The sequence below is a fragment of the Dipodomys merriami genome, unplaced genomic scaffold (assembly GCF_024711535.1).
Source record: "Dipodomys merriami isolate MVZ:Mamm:240054 unplaced genomic scaffold, mDipMer1.0.p SCAF_158, whole genome shotgun sequence".
Taxonomy (NCBI): domain Eukaryota; kingdom Metazoa; phylum Chordata; class Mammalia; order Rodentia; family Heteromyidae; genus Dipodomys; species Dipodomys merriami.
The window spans coordinates 1,878,319-1,898,706 of record NW_027202915.1 but is presented as its reverse complement, the minus strand read 5'-3'; the positions used below and the strand labels follow the sequence as shown (position 1 = coordinate 1,898,706).

Genomic DNA, 20,388 nt, shown 5'->3' with positions numbered 1-20,388 from the left:
TGGCTTTTTAAAATGATACCAGACCCCAAATAGATGAAAAACTCTTATCTGAGCTGGATACAGATGGCTCATGCCTATAAGCCTAGCTACTCAAGAGCTGAGATCTGAGAATCAAGGTTCAGAATCAGCCTGGGCAGAACAGTCTCTGAGACTCGTATTTAGCTCCAACTAGACAGCAAAAAGCCATGATCAAAAAAAGCTGACTGAGAGCTCAGGGCTTTGAGTTCAAGTCCAGGTACTGGCAAAACAACAATAATAAACAAAACAACTCTGATCTGGTCCAGCTTCTGGATTATCACAGATAAGACCCAGAAAACTCAGCACGGACTCCAGGGAGCAGAGCAAATTATACATCAGCTTCTAAAGCTGGTTGGGACCTGTGAGCGCAGGACACCAACCACAGGGGCTCACACCGCCGTTTCCACTTCTAATTACAAGGATTGGGGGCAGGCTCCAGCGCCACTCTGTCTGGCTTTCTGGGCCTGGGCGTGTCCGGTGTGATTCTGTAGCCGAGGTGTACAGATGGCCAGGGACTCGCTCAGGTGGGTGGATGTACCCAGCCAGGTGGCACCCAGACACCAGCTGTCAGACAAATTGCTTCTGGGGGCACAAAAAGGAGTTTCTGAGAAGCCTAGTCTTCTCAAGGTGGGAAACAGTTCAGTGCTTCTGATTGCCGAGGAAAAAAGTCAGTAAAAACCAGCCTCCAGTTGGTCTCCATGTCCAGGCCAGGCTAACTAAGACCAATTTCACAAGGAATCCAAAAGGACCTACTAGGCTAGTTTGGAACAAAGCTTTGTTGCAAAGTGAGGCAGTGGATGGAATGCATCTGTAAATAACATAACCTGTAACTTACTCCATTAAAAAAAACCCACTAGCCTGCGGCCAGCGGCTCCTCCACCCAGAGGGACAGGAACTTGTAAGAGTACGTTGAAAGAACGTCCCACAAAGAAGCGTGCCCAGCTGCTCTTGATAACAGAAGAATTTCAAATTCAAACTTTAAGGGACAATTGGACACGGGCAAACCACAAAGAAAGCCCAGGGGTTGTGGAGAAAGGGAGAACGCACTCTGCAGGTGGCCCTGAAACTGTCCGGCCTTCCCAGAGAGCAGTGTGGGAAAAGGAAGCAAGCAAGCCACCCCTGGCCTTGCCCTTGCCCTCTGACCCTGAACTACCCCAGAGAGGAACATTTCCCAAGGAAGTGACTGAACGGAGAGGAGCAAGCCCGTCGCCGCCGATCTGTCATCGAGGATGAAACTGCCCACTGGTGGTAAATGTAGGTGACATCAGCGAGGCAGAGGTCAGAGTGCAGCTCACCCTAGGGCTCACTGCACACCATTGAACATGAGGTCTCAGTGAGATAATCCATGAATCTGAGATGTTATTATTCTGTGTTCATTTAAGCCACAGGCAAATGATCTATGTCAATAATAAAAAGAAAGTGTGAAATGTCAAAGCACAGTGGCTCCTATCTGTAATCCTAGCTGCTCAGGAAGCAGGGATCTGGAGAATGAAGGTTTGTTTGAGGACAGCCCGGGCAAAAAGTTCAAAAGACCTCATTCACAAACACTAAGCTGGGCCTGGTGGGATGTGCCTATCATACTAATTATGAAAGAGGTAAAAATAGGAGGATCGAGGTCCAGGGCTGGCCCAGGCACACATACGAGCCCTATTCAAAAAACAACCAAAAGTGGGCACCTGTGGCGCATCTGTAATCCTAGCTACTCAGGAGGCTGAGATCTGAGGATTGCAGTTTGAAGCCAGCCTGGGAAGGAAAGTCCATGAGACTCTTATCTCTAATCACCAAAAAGCCAGACATGGAGCTTTGGCTTAAGTAGTAGAAACTAAACCTGAACAAAAAAACTCAGAGACAGCACCTAGGCCCTGAGTTTGAGTCCCAGCACCAGCACACATGCGCGCGCGCACACACACACACACACACACACACACACACGAAGCAACAAAAGCTGGAAACGTGGCTCAACCCGCCTAGCAATCACAAGGCCCTGAGTACAAACCCCAATACTGGAAAAAAAGAAAATGAGAAATGGACAAATGATAAAATCAAGAGATAAAAAAGTAGATCAGATTATAGCTATGGAAAACAAATTTAATTTATAAAAAAGACCAAGCTGAGCCAGGCACCTGTGGTCTACACCAGTAAGCCTCGCAACTCGGGAGGCTGAGATCTGGACGGTCTAGATTTGAAGCCAGCCCAGGCAAAAAAGCCTTAGAAACTCCATCTCCACTTAACCAGACTAGAGAGCTATGGCTCAAGTGGTAGAGTACCAGCCACAATCAAGTAAGCAAGGCAAGAGTTGAGGCCCTGCGTTCAAGCCCTGGTACAGAAAGTGAATGAATGACGCTAAGAATGAATTAAGTCATTTAGGAATGATTCTCATTAGCACCTTACTGTGCAATGCTCAAGGTTTTATGGCTAACCAAAATGAGCAAGGTAGGGATGGCAGTTGTTTGTGCACCTGATTCTCCTCCCAGAAACTCTTAAGGGTAAACACTAAGCATCAAAACCAAGCATGTAACATGTTCTGTCCAAGAGGACAGAGAGGCTGCTGGGAGCCACCAGGAAGAGCCACCTCTCCCTCCATGTTCCCAGCGGACCCTGGGACTCAGCCGACACCCAGTGACCGTGCCCCGCTTCCTCTTACACACAGCTGCACCTAGAAGGCAGGGAGCTGGCTCCGCAGGGAGCCCCACGGCCCAGGCCACCCCGGCCAGGACCTCATCCTCGGGGAGAACGCAGGGGAGGCAAGGTCCTGGTGTGTCCTGGGCTCCGGAGTGTGTGTGGGGCACGGCAGGCCGCACAGGGCCGCGGACCTCACCACGGCCTGTTCTCTGGGGGCCTTCCGAAGCCTCCTCCGACCAGCGCTGTTATTTCCGGATCTGCGCACGACAGTGCCCTACGGGGTGGGTGGCCGGAGGCCGCTCAGGGTGCCGCTCTCCTGCATGTCAGACGGCTGGAGAATGGCTTCAAGCACAGGTATGTCCGCCAGGCACTTGGCTATGGGCAGGGACCTCTGCATTCATGCCAACCACAGAGGTGCGCCCTGCCCCCCATGCTGTGGGCTGAGAGGACAGCTGGCCCCGGCCTGGCCACCGACGGCCTCGCTGGCCGGGGAAGCGTGATGTACAGAGGATGGCACTGGAAAGGTAGGGAGGGCCCTGTCCATCACCTTCATAATAGCAATCAAGGTTCTTTTAAAGTGACCCTTTTGGTCATAAAATCTGCTACTTTTCACTTTAACACGACAAGTGAGTTTTAATAACCTGCTGGTGTAAAGGACTAGTTGAGAGAATTGAATCATCCAAAACTAAGTCTGAGAAGATGTGAGCGAGGGTGGAGGGTCACGCGGTGGAGGCGGCTGACCTCTGAGAGTGGCTGTGGCGGGGGCCTGGGCAGCATGGCGGCGGGACACACGCTGCTGCTGCTGCTGCTGCTGCTGCTGCTGCTGCTGCTGCTGCGAGGACTTCAGCTGCAGCACAGAGCTAGCGCCCAGACCACACATCCGACACAGAATGCCCAAGACTGCGGGGGACGGTGGCCCTTCCCCATCAGGCCGCCTTCTACGGCTGATTCCCTGGGTGAACCAGCTCTGAGCAGCAGGGTCACCTGCTTCCAGACAACCCTCAGAGCTCTGAGCCTGGTGTCCCGTGTCCTGACCCAGCCCAGCACCAGCCCAGGACCAGGACAGCGCCCCTGGACACGGGACGGAGCAGCCGGCCACAGGCGCGCTTGTCGCCTCCGCCTCCATCCCCACCTCCTCCGGGCGCTGACTTGAGAAGTTTGGAGGAGAGTGGCTATCCTCATGATCTTTTAGGGAGCACCTGTGCGCCCCAGGACCTCTCCTCACTCCCTGCTTCTTTCTAGGAATGGGGGGACCACGGGGAAGCTTCGGGTACAAGGGAACATCAGCAGGGCCGCGTCATCTGCAGATGTTTCTGGTGTTCAGACAGCAGGACGCCTTGTCGCGAAGGCCTGAGCATGGCCTGCAGCGCCTCCTCGCTCCGCCAGGTGCTTCTTTGCCCTTTGACACTGGAGCTCCTGGCGGGGGGGGGCCGGGGGCCAGCAGCCTTCTCCGCTGACCACTCCCGCCCACCAGGGCCCGAGGGAAGCCTTGCCTTGTGTGCTGGAGGTCCGGGTGACCATCCTCACCCCAGAATGCCCAGGGGGAGAAATACTAATGACACCAGAAGGGCGCAGATAAACCCAGTGCCCGCCGGGCTCCGCCGGCTCACCCACGAGGCCCTGTGCTCCCAAGCAGGAGGGAAATGAAACTTCATCTCTGTAAAAGCCAGGCTAACACCCTGCCCAGGCTTCCAGAACATTTCTGGCCTGTCCTCTCCCTCTCTCCCCCTCTGCGCCTGCTGTGTCTGCCTGAGATGTCTGCCAGATGTCAGTTCCAGGGATGGATGCGCGGCCTGCGGGTCCCAGGTGGGGAGGCCAGGCCGCTCCCGGACGCCAGAGCGCCCCTGGGGCAGAGGTGGTTGGGAAGGCAGGGGCCGGGAGGCTTCGGTGTTGTCAAGGAGGTGACACATGGAGGGTGGCATTCCTTGGGAGCACTGTCCACACCCTGCTCCCGCAGAGTGCGGCGGGCTGGCTCCGGGCACCTCACGCAGGTCTGGCTCCGGGCAGCCCCACGCAGCCGGGGAGCCCCACGCAGGGCTGGCTCCGGGCAGTCCCACGCAGCCGGGCAGCCCCAGGCAGGGCTGGCTCCGGGCAGCCCCACACAGCCGGGGAGCTCGCCAGAAGGAAGCAGGCAGTTTTCAGGGCACCTCTGTACCAGGCCTCCCCGGGGCCCCCCAAGCCGCAGGAGAGGGGCTCCAGGAAGTCTCCTCCCCACAGCACACAGCAAGGCCCGTGAGGGTGGAAACTTCTCAGGACTGAGGTCATGGTGGTGGTTTTATATATAGCACCTGCGCCTTCCGGAGACCTCAGCTCAGGGGAGGAGGGGCGGAGCCGCCTTCCTGTCCCACAGAAACGGGGCCCCACGGCACAGGGCGTGGTGCATCCACAAGGGGCCCCTAAGCCAGACTGAAGAAGAAGGCCCAGCATCCCCCTCCCCGGCCGGCTCCCAGCGCAGACCCACCCCAGGCTTCCGAGAAAACAAAGGGAGCACGGAGCACTTACTGGGAGGAGGGAGCTGGGCTGGGGGGGGGCCTGCACCCCAGCCTGCGGCCCACACACCGGCTTGTCTCTGAGCAGGCCACTACACACCTATCTGCACACACTGCCTGTCCCTGTCCCCAGCGCCGGGGAGGCTTTCCACGCCCCCACCCCCACCCCATTCCCTGGTCCTGTCCTCTGTGAGTCGAGGCTCCCTCTGAGAAATAAACCATACAGGCCAAGGTATGAAAACACCAGAGAGCCACAGAAGCAGCATCCGGAATCCAGGGTGTCTGCTAGAGGAGGGAGGAGGGAGGAGGGAGGAGGGAGGAGAGGGAAGGAGAAGCGAGCGAGGAGGGAGAAGACAAACACCACACGAGCAGCCGGCTGTCAGCAAACCAGGTTGGTGTGCTCTCATCTCACCCACAGCCTCCACGGCTCTGGGACACATGTGCGGATACAGCCATGCCCCTGCCCCTGCACACATGCATGCACACACAGCAGCTGCTCCACAAGTCCATACCAGACACACACACAGACACCTGCAAACCCACACAGCATGCAATGCACACCTACACACCAACTCCTCACGTGTGTATCCACACACATTCACTAACACGCCACACACACACACCGGCTCTGAGGAAGCCCCAGAAGGGAGGAAGCACTGGGCCTGGCCCTCCCCGAGGGCCAGACTGCCTGCCTCAGTATCCCTTCGAGTGGACGCCGGCAGGCTCACTGTCCACCACACATCATGGGAGAAACAGCTCAGGTCAGGAGCAGACGCTTCGTGGGAAGGGAAGTGGCAAGCAACGGCTATTTTTATCTGTTTTCTAAGACCTCGGTGCCCTGTGTCGGGGTGCCCTCCCCATTTCCGGTCTCATCCCGTTTTAGACTGGCTGTAGCTGGCTCCCTATCTTCTCATCCCAGAGCCTGGGGCTGGAGTTGCTTCTCGAAAGGGAAGGCGCCTTGCTCCAAGAGGGGTTTGTTTAGGTGTCCTAGAACCATTGTGGCACCACTGCTGGCACATCTACTCAACTGGCAATTCCCAGGGATGCCATTTCTACCTCCTCCCACGTTAACCGTGAGCTGCCTGCCCGTGTCCTGAGCAACGCGACCCTCCGCCCTGCGCCAGACGCGGCACCACGCGCAGACAGCGCTCATCTTCAGAACTTCCCCTCTCCCACTCCACGGTCCTCACGCACACAGAAACGAGGCCTAGACGTGATCCAGACGAATCTTTGGACACTTGACGGTCCAGTGTTCTCTCCTTACGAGACACGCAGGCTCTGGGGAGACAAGGCCTCGTGCGTTCACCACACTCGACCCCCACACTGGGCCCCAAAGGTGGGACTGGACACTTGCTTGTTGATCGAACGCAAGCAGACTGGACGTGTGACTTATCGTCCGTCCATTCCTCGGCCTCTACCGTGAGCAGCATCTTCCTAGAGCCAGCAGGGCAGGTGGAGTCCAGGCTCCTGGGGTTGATACTACTAACTGATCCTGACTATTGTACAAGACTTGACGTGAGAATGATAACTGCTACTGAGAACCTGGCTTGCTGCCTGAGGGGAGGAAGAGGAGTCAGCAGACTCGCCAGCCACGCCTGCGTGCGTGCTCCGGCACCCGGGAGGCCTTCTGTTTTCAATCATCTTCCCCACCCTTGACCAGGTGGATGCGACAGCACCATCTCTGAGAGCGACCCTCGTGTTCTGCGCCTGGAGCACTGACCTCCTCTGTCCTGGACCCTGCAGACACGCACCGCTCTCACCCATCCGGGAGGGCTGGGAGAGCAGCAGTAAGGGCACGCTCCGGCCCAGGCATGGCCCCTCAGGAGACACCCCTGGTCTCCCTGTGGGTGGGGCCCAGGCTGCCCTCGGGCAGACCTCCTGTCTGGGCCCCCTGCGTTGTTGGATGATGGGTGAGCAGCCTTGGTGTCACAGCTGTGGAGGGCGCTTCTGGGCCGGACAGCGCTCAGCACCCTCAGTGCACAGAAACTCCCACAGCAAAACGCAGCCGGGTGCCACGGCTGGAAAGCCTGCTCCACAGGGGCCTGTCTGAGTCACAGCCTGACTCTTGATGATTGGGACGTCACGCATGCCACCTCACGTGACCTCTCTCCAGCTACAGCATGGACACCTGACAGATGTCAAGTATTGCCATGGTCTCCTCTAGTGAAATGAAGGCCGCCTAACCTTCACCTCTGCCTGTGTCCCTCCCCGCCTGCCCGCAGAGCTTGCTGGCAACAGGGAGCAGGCCAAACCCTCTGCCAGGTACCAGAAACACAAACGCCTGCATTCTGCTCTGTAGGACCTCTGCTGATTACAAAGCCCACTATTGCAAAGCACTAATTCAAGTACAGGAACTCTTAGAATACACCAGGAGACAAACACACACAACCATCCTGGAAGAATGCAAGTTCAGAGCAAATAAACTTTACAACGAAGATGTTATCCCGGAGGAGTGATGGGAATCAAAACAGAAAATGACCACAGGCATTTTATGCATGATGGATTCAAAGACCAAGCGCGAACAGCACATCTTGATCTGAATCAGGAATGTAACCAACTCTATTGAGCAACTTCAAACCAGCATCTCAAATGAATCCTTAAGATACACATTGAACAAGAAGAAGAATCAGAACCCAACGGCTGACTCTACTCCATCACTGGTCTTAGGCCATCAGCTGACCACGGGTATGCTGGACAATTCTGGGCAGTGGGGAAGCGTGGAAGGTCAGTGCTCCTGTCCCACGAGCCCCATTCTGGTCCCCAGACTCAGGTCTCCTTCAAAAGACGTGCAGGGGAATATTCTTCCTGAAGACACGCACAGGTCCCGGGAAGCGAGGAGCCAGCAGGCTCGGGACCACAGGGTGCGGGGCTATCCGGGCCTTTCCTTCTCCTCTGCTGATTTCTTTCCGAGAAGCCCAGAGGAAAGCAGAGGCAAGGGGTGAAGGGACACTGTGCATTCATTTGTTTTTCTTTTTCTTTTCAGGCCCACCAATCCTCTGGACAATGTTCCCTAAATACAGCACCTGAGTCGCCCGGGGCTGGGCGGGGTCCTTGGAGCCGTGGGAGTGATGGTGCCTGGGCCAGCCGCCGTCCGGGCTGCCGCACACCGCAGCTCCCTCTAAGACTGGCTCCTGAGGGACGGAGGATGTGGAGAGCCGGACCAGACCCCCTCACCCTCTCCCCAGGCTGGGCCTTCGGATGCTCTGCCCACTCTCCCGCACCTCCTACTCTGGTCGAAAGCCAGATCCTTCATGGGGAGGGATAGCAAAGAAGCGCATAAACCCACATGTGCCGGGATGGGCTGTTAGGGAGCACTGAGTCAGAGCAGCTTTATGTTAAAGGCTGGGTTCGATGGTAGAATCTTGCCTGAGGGGTTCCGAGTTCAATCCCTGAATACCAGTCAGAGAGCCTAAAACTAAAGTGTACCAAGTGAGACTCCTCCCTCCAACTAAGCTCCAAGAAGGCTGAAAGTGAGTGTCGCTGTGGCTCAAGTGGTAGGGTGTTAGCCTTGAGCTAGGAGCTGAGGGACAGCGCCCAGGCCAAGTTCAGGCCTCATGACGACTTAAAAATAAAATGAAGTCAATACACACCGGGGGCACGTCCAACCCAGAGCTGTGCTTGTGGGGATGACGGTCACACCAGCTTTACTTCCAACAGCTGGAGGTAACAGGCGTGCCTCCTGGAAGTGACAGCCTATCTACCGCCAATCCAACCTGAGGGATGCCCAGCAGAGGGGGCAGCCAGGCCGGTCAGGAGTCCCTGAGCCCTGGGCCTGCCCCAGCCCAGCCACTCTCTGCCCACGCAGTCCATGCAATGCTCCATGGGGGTCCCACTTACGTGGAGAATACTCTGTGGCTCCAGGGGCAGTGGCCCCTGGAGACGGTGACCCCGAGACCGCCCATCAGGAAGGCCTGGCAACCCCTCCCTCTTATCACCCAAGTTTCCTGACAGGGAGAGGCCTGTGGACGTGGGGTAGCTCAGTTCAGTTGGCGTGCAGGTTTGTCTTCCTGTGCGGGGTCTACGGATGGGAGCCTGGGCCACCAGCTCCCGATGCCTGGGCGTGTGTGCAGGGTCCGGTGGGCGCGGCCGTGCCAAGGCCGGGAGGCCCCTGGCGCGTGCAGAACTGGCTCCTATCTGCTGGGACTCGGCCCATTCTGCGAGAGCTCCCTGGGAAAACGCGGGTGACAGGCTGTGCACCCCGCCCCCCCCCCGTGGACGCCCCGCACCCTGGGGCTGGAACTTCCCTGCCCTTTAGCCTGAAGAGTCCAGCCTGAGGACTGTAGAGCAGCTCCAGAAAAGTACTGCTGCTACAGAGGCCTCCATTGGTCCCCGTGTCTGGGCAAACGTGCATTCTCTTAGAAGGAAGAGTCTCTTTTTAGTTCCACCTCTGTGAGGGCCGCCGGGGACAGACAGCTTCCAGACACACCATCTCCCCCTGGGCCAGTGTCTGAAGCGGTGACCAGCCCTCACCTCTCGAGGCGTGGGATGGAGCCCAGGACTCTGCCCATCCCCTGGGCAGGCCCAGGCCTCTCACAGAACAAGGCCCAGCCTCGGGCCACCCAGAGCCTTCGGTGCCCCCAGTCCTCCCGGCTGGCTGGCGTGGCCCGCGTGGCCCACGGGCTCTCCACCACCGTAGCCCCCACAGGCTGTGGCCCTGGGGGCCGATGGTGACAGACCAGAAAATCTAGGCCCCGATGCCAAGGGAAGGATGCCAGGCGGACCTGCGGGACCTCCCGAGGCCCGGGGGGCGTGGCGGACCTCCTCCCCGCAGGTGCGCTGGCTCTGGTCACACCCAGCCCAGCGGGACTAGGTACGGCTCCTCTGCGTTAGCCAGCTGGGGGCAGGGGGTGCTGATTTTTAATATATAGTATGATATCACAAGGTAAACAGCACCTCAGACGCTGCTCCATATGGCTGTTGCTGGAAATCAAAACTAATCACGGTCCTGTGTACCTTTCCAGCCGGGCAGGAAGGGAGCATCTGTCTAGCACACTGGCCACAGTCTGCCTGTGAGGTCCCTGCGCCTCCTCCTCCTGCCTCCCGGAGGCCCTTCAAGCCCTGCAGACGTAGCACTCCAGAGGGCGCAGTCCCCCAGCAGCATGTCAGGGTCTACAGGCCTGAAGTGGCCTGCCACGGGGCGGGAAAGAGGGAACTCCAAGCACAAACACCGCAGTCCATCGGGCAGAGGACCCCCCTCCCCTGCATCCCCTGCACAGCAGAGAAGGGCTGGGGTGGCAGGCAGGGGTGCCCGGGCCATGCGCTGCCAGTCTAGGCTGCTCGGGCGCAGTGCATCTCCACTAAGTGTCCCTGCAAGGCTGCCTAGCGCCGAGCCGGCCGCCTGGGCCTGGCGGGCTCCATCCAGCCACTCCTCCAGGCTTTCCTTACGTCCCATCAGCCCGGTGTCTCTACACTGGCAAAGACCTGCCCTGGGAGACCCGTAAAGACAGGGCCAACACGGCCAGGGCGGGCAAAGTGGGCTGCACAGACCCCAGGGCCCCTGCCACGGCAGCCCTCTCAGGAAGGCCTCCTCGTCCACAGGCGCTGCCGGTGCCAGAGTGGCATACGTGCACACACGTGTGTGCACACACACAAACACACGAGTCCCATCCCAGTCATTTCCCCTCAGAAGCTACAAATAACGAAAGGATACCCCATGTGCCAGGCATGGTGGTACACACCTATAATCCCAGCACTCAGAAAGCAGAGGCAGGAGGCTTTTGAGTTCGAGGCAAGCCCGGGCTACACAGCAACACTGGGTCTCCAGCGCACCTCCTCCACCACAAGATGCACCAGAAAGCGGGCAGAAGGGGTGGGGGCAGGGGACGAGCCTCCCTGGCCAAGCGCTGGGCCTTCCGTGCCCAGCAGACCTCTGCCAGTTTTCACCTCGAAAACAGAATAAAAGGAGGCCTGTCACCCTGTGCCAACAGCGGACTGTTTTGGAAACTTTTTCACGCTCAGAGCCTTGGTAACAAAAAGAGGACTTTCCTGCCACCAAGGGCTTCGGGAAGAAACGTTCTGCTGCCCCGGCCTCCCCGCCCCGGGCGCCTGCGGCACTTAGGATGGCCAGGCAGGATGCTCGGTGGAAGCAAGTTGGAGACCCACTTCAAAGCTCTACTGAGTGCTGGGCAGAGCAGCACAGGCCTGTGGTCCCCAGTGACTCAGGAAGCGGAGATAAGAGGATTCAGGACCTAGGCCAGACCTGGGCAAAAACAAAAGACGCTATGGGAAAAGACAAACCAAAGCAAAAGGTCTGGAACGCAGCTCACAGGGTAGACAGGCCTCAGGAAAGCTCCAGGTCCAGAGGAGAGAAGGGAAGAGCCGCTCCTTTATCCTCGGCCTGGTCCCCGAGCCACACTGACTCCCGTCATTTCACAGCAGCTGGGGCAAGAGCCTCCCGCTGGAGGCTGCGGAAGAGAGGGAGGTTTGGGAGTCTGAGGCGGAGCTTGAGTGCAAGGTAGGCAGACAGGCTCAGGCTGAGAAGTACCTTGTCAGCAGCAGCCCTGGATGATGGAGTGTGAGTGTGTGTGTGTGTGTGCACACGCGTGCGCATGTGCATGCTAGGCGCTGGGCGTCAGTCTGTGTAGGGTCTGAGGTCCCTGGGGTGGGCAAGGTTGCCTCCCAAAGCCAGAAGTCTTTAAACAGTCCTGTTTCTCGACCGCGTCTGGCGGCAGGAGCATGTCTCCCAGGCCCGTAACCCAGGCTGCCTCCTTAGCACTGCTCACTCCCCAACTCATCTACTCCAGTTCTGCCGCGGGTGCGGTGGCCTTCTACGTCTCACCACATGTGGACTAGATGAGTGTCCTGCCCGGCAGTGATCCACGGCTCCCTGAGCTTTGCCAACGCCCTGTGCCTGCTGACAGGCCCTTCGCCTTTGGAACAACCGGCATCTTCTTGCACCAATGCCACACAGGTGCCCTCTGTGGGATGCAACTTGCACATCTCAGCAAGAAGAGCCACTGCAAGGGAGACCCAGTCCCTGAGTTTCTAGACCTATCCTGGGGCCAGGCCAGGGGCACTCAGCACAGATTTGTTTAATGTTAAAAACTGAAGACTTGGCTGAAACCTTTTCTTCCCTTTCCAGGACCCAGCTGAGAGGCCCAGCAGGAGGCAGGTGGGAAATCAGTGCCCAATACCATACTTCAACTCCCAAGCAGCGCGCAGCCTCCTGTTCCTCCCAGGAGAGGGGCACGCAGACCCCCGTGGGCTCAAGCCGTGAGCCTCTCACACCACCGGTGTGCTTTCAGGGTCACGCTGGCCAGGGAGGCCACTCAGGTGGAGGAGGCATCCCCAGGGTCCCGAGACAAGGAGACGCCTGCCCCTCTCCTCCCTGCTGCCCAGTGTGCACGCGCGCACCCGTGTCAGAGCTGGCTCGGCCATGGCAGAAGGCTTGTGTAGCTTAGTTCTGCTTTCTGTCTTCATTTATTTATTTTTTACTTATTTATGTATGCGTCAGTTTGGGGACTTGAACTCAGGGCCTGCCTGGATGCGCTTCCTCGGCTCTTCTGCTCAAGGCCAGTACTCCACCACTTGAGCCACAGCTCCACTTCCAGCATTTAGCAATTAACTGGAGTGAAGAGTCTCGTGGACTTTCCTGCCCAGGCTGGTTGCAAACCACAATCCTCAGATCTCAGCCTCCCGAGTAGCTAGGAGTACAGGCCTGAGCCGCCTGTGCCGGGCAGACAGCTTATTTCTGACCTAGTGCCCTGGTGCAACTCGTGGTGAGAAAACTTCCAAAGGAACATCATAGTTTTGTGATGAAAACTAACGCAGGCAGGAGGAGCTGGCTCTCCCACGCAGCGCTCTGTGAAGACCCGGGAGGTGGAGGGCTAGCCGCCTGCCCTCTCCACAGATGAGGACACCAAGCCCAAAGAGGCCAGCTGCCCAGCCCAGGGCCACTAGTGTGACACTTAGGGTCACCGACTTAAGTTCCAGAACGGGGGTGTCCTGCACGATTGAGGGTGAATACGCTGAAGGCCTCAGGGCCCCATCAAGACTAAAACACCAATAATAATGCTCCTAAAGCACCCACACCAGCAAGCTGCATCTCCAAGGGCTTCTTAGTTAAGGCTTCACAAACCCCACCTGCGCCCACCCCACCTCCCGGCCCCCAGCTTCCCCGCCCTCCACTCAGTAATCTGCTTCTTGGGATTATTTGGCCCTGACAAAATCTCCCAGCCGTTGCTCAGACTCCTGGCAGTTGGTTGGATTTTCCACTTGACATTGTCAGGAGATTAAACTGTTTATCTCTGGTGGACTCGGCCTTTCCAGTTTCCTGCTCACAGATTCAGGTGTGATAAGGATTACAGGAGTCCCGCCCCACCCCTCCCCTGCCCCACCGCGCGGAGGCGGGTCTCACCGAACCTACAGCTTCAATCACCGACGTGTATAAAGAAAATATTACACTTGTGTGCATAAGCAGGAGAGTAGACAAACAGGGCTCCTACCCACTGGGGCACTCAGCAGGAGATCCTGCCCAATTATACGTTTTACAACCTAGTCATCAATTGCCATAGTGAAGAGGAAAACAAATTGAGCTGAGCCTGGAAAGAATGTTGGTGAAATTGGAAAAACACTTGCTGGGAACTGTGGGGGGAAGTGACCTCTCTCGTAATGGTCCGGGTCCCCCGGCCGGGTTGGGCCCTGCCCCAGCTCTAGTTGCAGCAGTAATTACAGAGATGGCAGGTTGAGTGGAGTGTAGGCTGCACCGCCAGGCATCAGGGAACCCCACTCGGCCTGCTAACGCAAGCTGAACACACCCCACAGCGAAGGCAAATGTTAAGCACTGGTAATAGAAAACGTATCACAGCTGCTTCTTGGAAAACAGTACAATGGATTTATTCATTCTGCTTAAATGGATGAGGGTAGGAGGAGGTTGAGTATAGACAACCCCTCAGAAGAGGTAATGAAAGAAACTTCTATCAATGCCCAAAGGCCAAGGGCAAAACATCTAAGCTGTCCCCTCCCAGGATGCACCGGGACCAACTTGACTGAGAAAGGCAGGGTACCAGGGAGGAAGGGCCCAGCCTTGCATCGTGCGTCACTGCTGGGACAGGTGCGCCCTGGTCCTGTCGCCCATCAGAGGAGCTGCGGGTCTGGATCATTTCATTTTCCCTTTCCACACGGAACCTGATTATAAAATAAAACGCAAGGCCACCAGGCTCACAGAGAGTGGACTATGGATGCACTCCCCAGCCACACTAGCCAGACTGCCCGGCTCCCTGCGCCGTTTTTCTACATTCTCATAGATGGGGAGATAAACAGTATCTAGCCCCCCTCTCCCAAGAAATAACAAGTGCACAGGTTCATTCTACCTCATCACCCGGTGCTCTTATTTTCATTCCTTATAAAACATTCTATTTTAGACTGCTAGAAACAAACCCAGGGCTTCACAGGTGTTACACGAGTGTTCTAACAGAGATGTGTCCCCAGCCCTGGTTAGTTACAAAGCATAGCAGCTGATGTGAAATGTGAAACAAGAGAATCAAAACCTTGACAGCATATAAACACGTAGTGCTCTGACTTTTGTTGGATGGGTTTCTGTTGCGTGCTATCAAGGCAATAAAAGGTCCAAGTGAAACTCATCAAAGGGAGAAGATCAGATTTCCAGCACTGAACTCTTTTCCTCCTTGGTGGTACTAGAGCGTGAACTCAGGATACCCATGCTTGCTGGGCTGCTCTACCACTTGAGCCATACTTCCAGCCCTCTAACAGTGCACTCTTCATAGAACTGTTGAGAAACATACCAGACAAGTTGGGAATGTTGGATGAAATGACTATCTGAATCCAGCCCTCAGGACACAGAGCCTGGAGCCCCGCCTTGGGGTCTGTCCTGAGCCCAGCACACAAACTCTACAAACAGGGGTCGCGCTTGTCCTCTTCCCTTGAGACTTGAACACAACAGGCACTTCTGCTACCTGCTCTTCGTCCAGGTCTCATAGAGCCTTCAAACAATCCCCAGTTCCAAAACTGCACACAGAGAAGTACCAGGCCTGAGACGGAGGAGCACATGGGGAGAAATGCAGAGAACAAGAGGGTCGCTTTCCCCAGGTCTCCAAGGTGACCCTCCACTGTTCAGTGAACGATGGATAGCCAAGAGACACTCTGGCAACTGGTCGTGTAAAATCCCCAAGAAATAGCTGGCACTCCAGGGGACTTTCCCTATGGTGGAAGCGTTCAGTGGGTGCTTTTGTAAGCAATGAACTCCTCCTGAATCGCAATGCCAATTCTACCTAGTAAGGGGGGAAATTTCCTTGTAAGGCTCACACTTGTCGGGATTGAGAGCACATCACAGGATCCAAGGCCACAGTCTCCTGTCCTGTCAACACAGGTTAAAGCGAACAATTCCTGAGCTAATTGTGAATCACTTGTTGACTATCCGAAGTCTTAAGACTTCCCCACTATGTACAAAATCCTTCAAAATTTTTTCTTTCAGTAACTAAGCTGAAGTTGACACCTGACAAAATAAGCCTAAGCAATGTTATCAACGCTCCTAGGAATAGAAATAAACTACATAAAACTAATCTAATCTGTCACGACATTTCACAACTGTGCCAACAAGATCAGAAAAGCAACGCAGTAGCAGGTAGACTTCTTGGCTCATTCTGAGGATGGTTTATGGCAACTGTGAACCCAGCCTCTGAAAGCAGCATTACTTTATTAGGCTTTCTTGTAAGTCGAAAGGCTGGGTAACTGTCCAGCAGTCTTCCGGCAAAGCCTAAATATTTGCATGACAAGCGATGTTGACAATCAACCTCAGTTTTGCTTCTTATTTATGTGAAAGGATTTTATGGTGGACAAATACTTTCATTTTCTTTGACAGTCTTTGAACTGGCTCTACCACTTGAACCCAAGCATCCAGCCTTGACTTGTTATTTTGGAGATGGAGTCGCACACACTTTTCTGCCAGGACTGACCTTGAACGTTGGTCTTCCTGATCTCACACTCCTGAGTAGCTAGGATTATAGGCTTGAGCTACAGTGCTCAGCTTTGTTTGTGTACATATAATTGATAGCACAATTTTGGAAAAATCGATACAAGCTAGGTACTTTCCTCCTGAGGCCCAGGTCTTCCTAAGTAGACCAGCAGAGGAACATGGAGAACTGAGGGAATCTGCCTTGTCTAGAAAGAGAGAGAACACCACCCGAGTTTGGCATATTACTCAATCTCACAGAAGAGTGTCCACGCGTCCAAATGTAAGCCACTCACTGTAGGCAGGCATGTGGCACCATCACAGCTGAGCAAGCTGTGAGTCTGATCCTGTGGGAGACCTCCCGCCACACTGGCTGGGGCACACAGCATCACACAAAGCCATTCTTTAGAGGAACATGGGACATACCACCGGGGGCCCTGGACACCGCCGGCTCTGCCGCACCTGAGAGTGAGCATGTGCGTGCTCGGCGGCAGAGCCGTGCCGTGCCCATGCCGCAGTGTTATAGACAAAAGCAACCTGGTTCAGGAAGAACTCAGAGAACGGGGGCTCAGCTTTAATCCATGGCACACCGAGAAGCCCTGAGGGGCCCATCCATCCGGGTCTGGCCCTTTTGCAGACAAAGTGTGGGTCTTGAGCAAGAAGTGCTTTGTGACCCAAAGAGAAGAACACCTGTTCACACGTTCACAAGTAAACTCCAGCGTCACAATTCAAGAAAAGTCTGTTTACGGTAGAAGCCCGCAGCCACAGCTCGAAAGCCTCTATCTGCCATAATTTCCAGTTGGCTACCTACCCCTAGACAGACAGACAGACAGACAGACAGACAGACAGTGAGAGGTTTTTTTCCCCCTAGTTCTACATTGTGGGCATCTAAAACTCTATTTACAGGTGGGAGGTAGATGACGGTAGCCTCACTGCTTCCTCTCAACGTCTCACCTGGCTTGAAAGCATCACTTACCCTTCTGGGTTCCCACTTGGAATCTCTCTAGCAAATGGAAAAAAAAATCAGCTGTCATCGTGTATCTCATCTTCAGTGTATTTGCAGACAAGACCTCATTTCCAACATCAGGCTATACAAACTGTTTTGATAACCAGCCAATGAGAGCTGCTGATCCACCACAAGAAAGGGCAAACGGGAAGGTGGAGAACAAGTTGCAGCGCCGCAGACATGCAGCCAAGCTTCAGGGTTCCAGAAGCAAGGGCAGCGAAGAGCGGCGCACAGCTGTCCTCATTCTCTGGGCCCTCGACTGCTGGGGGGCAGGGGCGGCACCTGGCCACAGGGCGCTTTCCTCTGCCTCTCTACAGGTGCAGGGGGCCTGCGCTCTGTCCTGACACCAAGTTCATCCTTGGGTCCAGACCACCAGCGGAAACCAGAGTTCCCAGAAAAGAACTCAGATTTCTGAAGCTGAAGCAGGAGAGAAACATGCTTTGGGAGTCCAAAACCCTGAACAAAGGGTGCCGAGCAGCCACCCAAAGCCCTCATCTGTGGAGGAGGAAGTTACTGAGGTGCTGTGGACCACGTCAGCCAAGCCCAAATCCCAAGGCTACTACCACAGGCCACCTCCGGGCAGCGCAAGCCCTCATACTGGGAGCAAGGAATCCCCACACTCGGCCAAGAGAAAGGCCAGACTGGGTAGAAACTTCATGTCTTATGTTCTTCTGAAAGGAGCAGACCCCTGAGACAGCAAGCAGGCCATGATGATCCACCACACAGACAGGCCTACAGACGCACTAGAAAACACACCTGCAGGGGACCTGCTGGTGCGTACCCCTTAGGAGTCACCTCCAAGGTGCCCGCTGCAGGCAATTCAACTTCAAACAACACTGTTACCAAGGAAACCACGTGGCTTACAGCATCGTTTTCACTTCAGTTCACACATCAAGCTGTACCTCAGTTACACTGACCACAGGATTCGGCCGTGTCCTGGCCAGCCCTACCGAGGCCCTGTGGCTGCTCTCTCATGGACTACCACAAATGCATCTTCAGGGCCAGGCCTGTCCTCCCATCACCACCCGCCCGTCTGGCCTACTAGGAAAGGCCAGGTTAGTTTGATGACATCTTTGTCAGCCTGAACGAATCCCAGCTTAAGTGTTTCACTCGATCAGGCAGCTCTGCTCACTGTGGGGACTCACCGGGAAGTTCCGCGTGACACTCATATTCCCAGGGAGAGGGTATCCCGTAGGGAGTGCCTTTAAAACCACACTACTGTCCCCACTACAGAGGGTATGATCAGAACCTCAGCGCCACAGCACACACGCACACGCCGGAGAACATGCTGGGAGCTGTGCCTTCCACAGAGCCCTGCTCAAGTCTCCACAACGCAGTGGAAAGCAAGAAAACTGGGGGTGGGGTAGACTGGAGCAGTCATGGTCTGCTGATAGCAGCATGGATTCCACAAAACCCGAGGACCCCACTTACCACTCTGGGCTTCTGCTGGTCCAGGGTGTGCAGGAAGGCTGCGTTGGGGTCCAGGGTGCGTTCGGGGTCACTGGAGATGTCCTCCTCTGAGTCCTCATAGGAGGAGGAGAAGCCGGTGGAGGAGGCAGAGGAAGAGGACAGCTTCCTCAGGGGCAGGCTGCCGCGGGGGCTCCCCTGGGGCTCCTCCAAGGCGCCGTCCTCCTGGGCGCCCAGGTCGGTGATGATGACGGCGGGGATGGCAGGGAGGCCGCCGCTGTCTCTGGGGGACGTCGTGTCCGGGTCCCCGGCCTCTCTGTCACACGCAGGGCTTTCCCAAGTGTCCGCACTCGGCCCTGTGCCGCACGTCCGGGCCGGGCCAGTGTCCTCCGCGGGGCCCAGCGCAGTCCCGGGGCTCAGAGGCGGCGCGGGAAGGCACGGGGGTGGCCGCCGCACAGGGTCCGCTGCGGCCCGGCAGGGCAGAGGCTCGGGCATCCTGCCACAAGGGCTTCCCGCGGCCACCGCCTCGCTGCCCCCGAGCAGGCCGGGGGCCGGGGCTCCGCTGCCGGCCTTCCCGGGACGGGCGGCGCCCGCGTCCTCCCGCGGCCTGGGCCGGCTCGGGGCCTCGGACGGCGCGGGGCTCTGCGGGTTCGCGGCCTCTCCGCCGGCCACTGTCCAGCCCGCTCCGCCCCGGTCCAGGGAGGGCGCGCGGGGGCCCCGTCCTCCCGCGGGGGCCGTGGGCCCCTGCGGCCCCGGGCCTGCCGTCGGGGCCTCCGGGCACGGCTCGCCCCAGGACCGGGTCCTCCGCTCCTCGGCGGGGGCGCCGGGCTCCGGGCCGCGGCCGGGGGGCTGGCTGCGGCTGCGGAGCGGGCTCGGCGAGGGCGAGCGCGCCCGGCCTGCCTGGATGTGCGCCTCGAACAGGCCCACGGCGCGGCCCACCCGCACGTGCTGCAGCTCGCGCTGCAGCACCCGCAGCTTCCGCCGGGCCTCCTCGGCCCCCGGCGGCGGCGGGTCGCCCCGCGCGCCGCCGGCCCAGCCCGGGCCTCTCGGCCTGCGCCGGGCGCCGCGCCAGCCCGCGGGGCTCGAGGGCTCCCCGGGCGGCCGCGCCGGGCCGGGGGGGAAGAGGAACGCGGAGCCTGTCCCGGGGCCGGCGGGCGGCGGGGCGGCGGCGCGGGCGCCGGGCCCCGGGCCGCCGCCCTGGCCCTGGTCCGCGCTGTTCATGACCACCAGGCTGCTGAGCGCGCAGCAGCACACGGCCATAGTAGTGGGGCGCGGCGCCGCCCGCCGCCCGCCGCCCGCCTCAGGCCGCCCGGGGCGGAGCGGGGCCCGGGCCGGCCGGGGGCGCCGCGCGCGCGGGCCCCGTCCGGAGCTCCATGAACGGCCGCGGCGCGCTGTGAAGACACAAGGAGGGAGAGGCGTCAGGACCGGCCTGCGGGCCGGGCGCCCGCCTCCGCCCGGCTCCGCCCTCGGGGACGCCCCGGGACCCTCGGCCGGCGCCGCCTTCCCCGGGCGCCGGCTCCCCGCCCCACGCCCGGGAGGCTGAGCGGTCGGCCCCTGCCGTGGCCCCACAGCGATGTGTGCGCACGCGTGTGTGCAGCCCGGGTGCGCGTCTGTACGCGTGTGCACGCCCCGTGCAGTCTGCGTGTGTGCAGCCCGGGTGCACGTCTACGGGTGTGCAGCCCGCGTGCGCGTGTGCGTGTGTGCGCGCGTGTGCAGCCCGTGTGCATGTGTATGCGCGTGTGCAGCCCGTGTGCGCGTGTGCAGCCCGTGTGCGCGTGTGCAGCTCGTGTGCGTGTGTATGCGCGTGTGCAGCCCGTGTGCGCGTGTGCAGCCCGTGTACGTGTGTGCAGCTCTTGTGCGTGTGCGCGCGTGTGCAGCCTGTGTGCAGCTCGTGTGCGCGTGTGCAGCCCTGTGCGTGTGTGTGCAGCCCTGTGCGC

General features: G+C 58.0%; 1 protein-coding gene across 1 annotated transcript in view; it reads right to left on the bottom strand.

The window, feature by feature from the left end:
* The window catches only part of Itpkb (inositol-trisphosphate 3-kinase B), a 64,481-nt gene extending 44,755 nt beyond the window's left edge, over positions 1–19,726 (bottom strand). The window contains exon 1 of the mRNA XM_070023222.1: positions 18,476–19,726. Within this exon, the coding sequence (XP_069879323.1) occupies positions 18,476–19,711 (1,236 nt within the window). The 5' untranslated portion in view covers positions 19,712–19,726. The remainder of the gene's footprint in view (positions 1–18,475) is intronic.
* Positions 19,727–20,388: the final 662 nt, after the last annotated feature.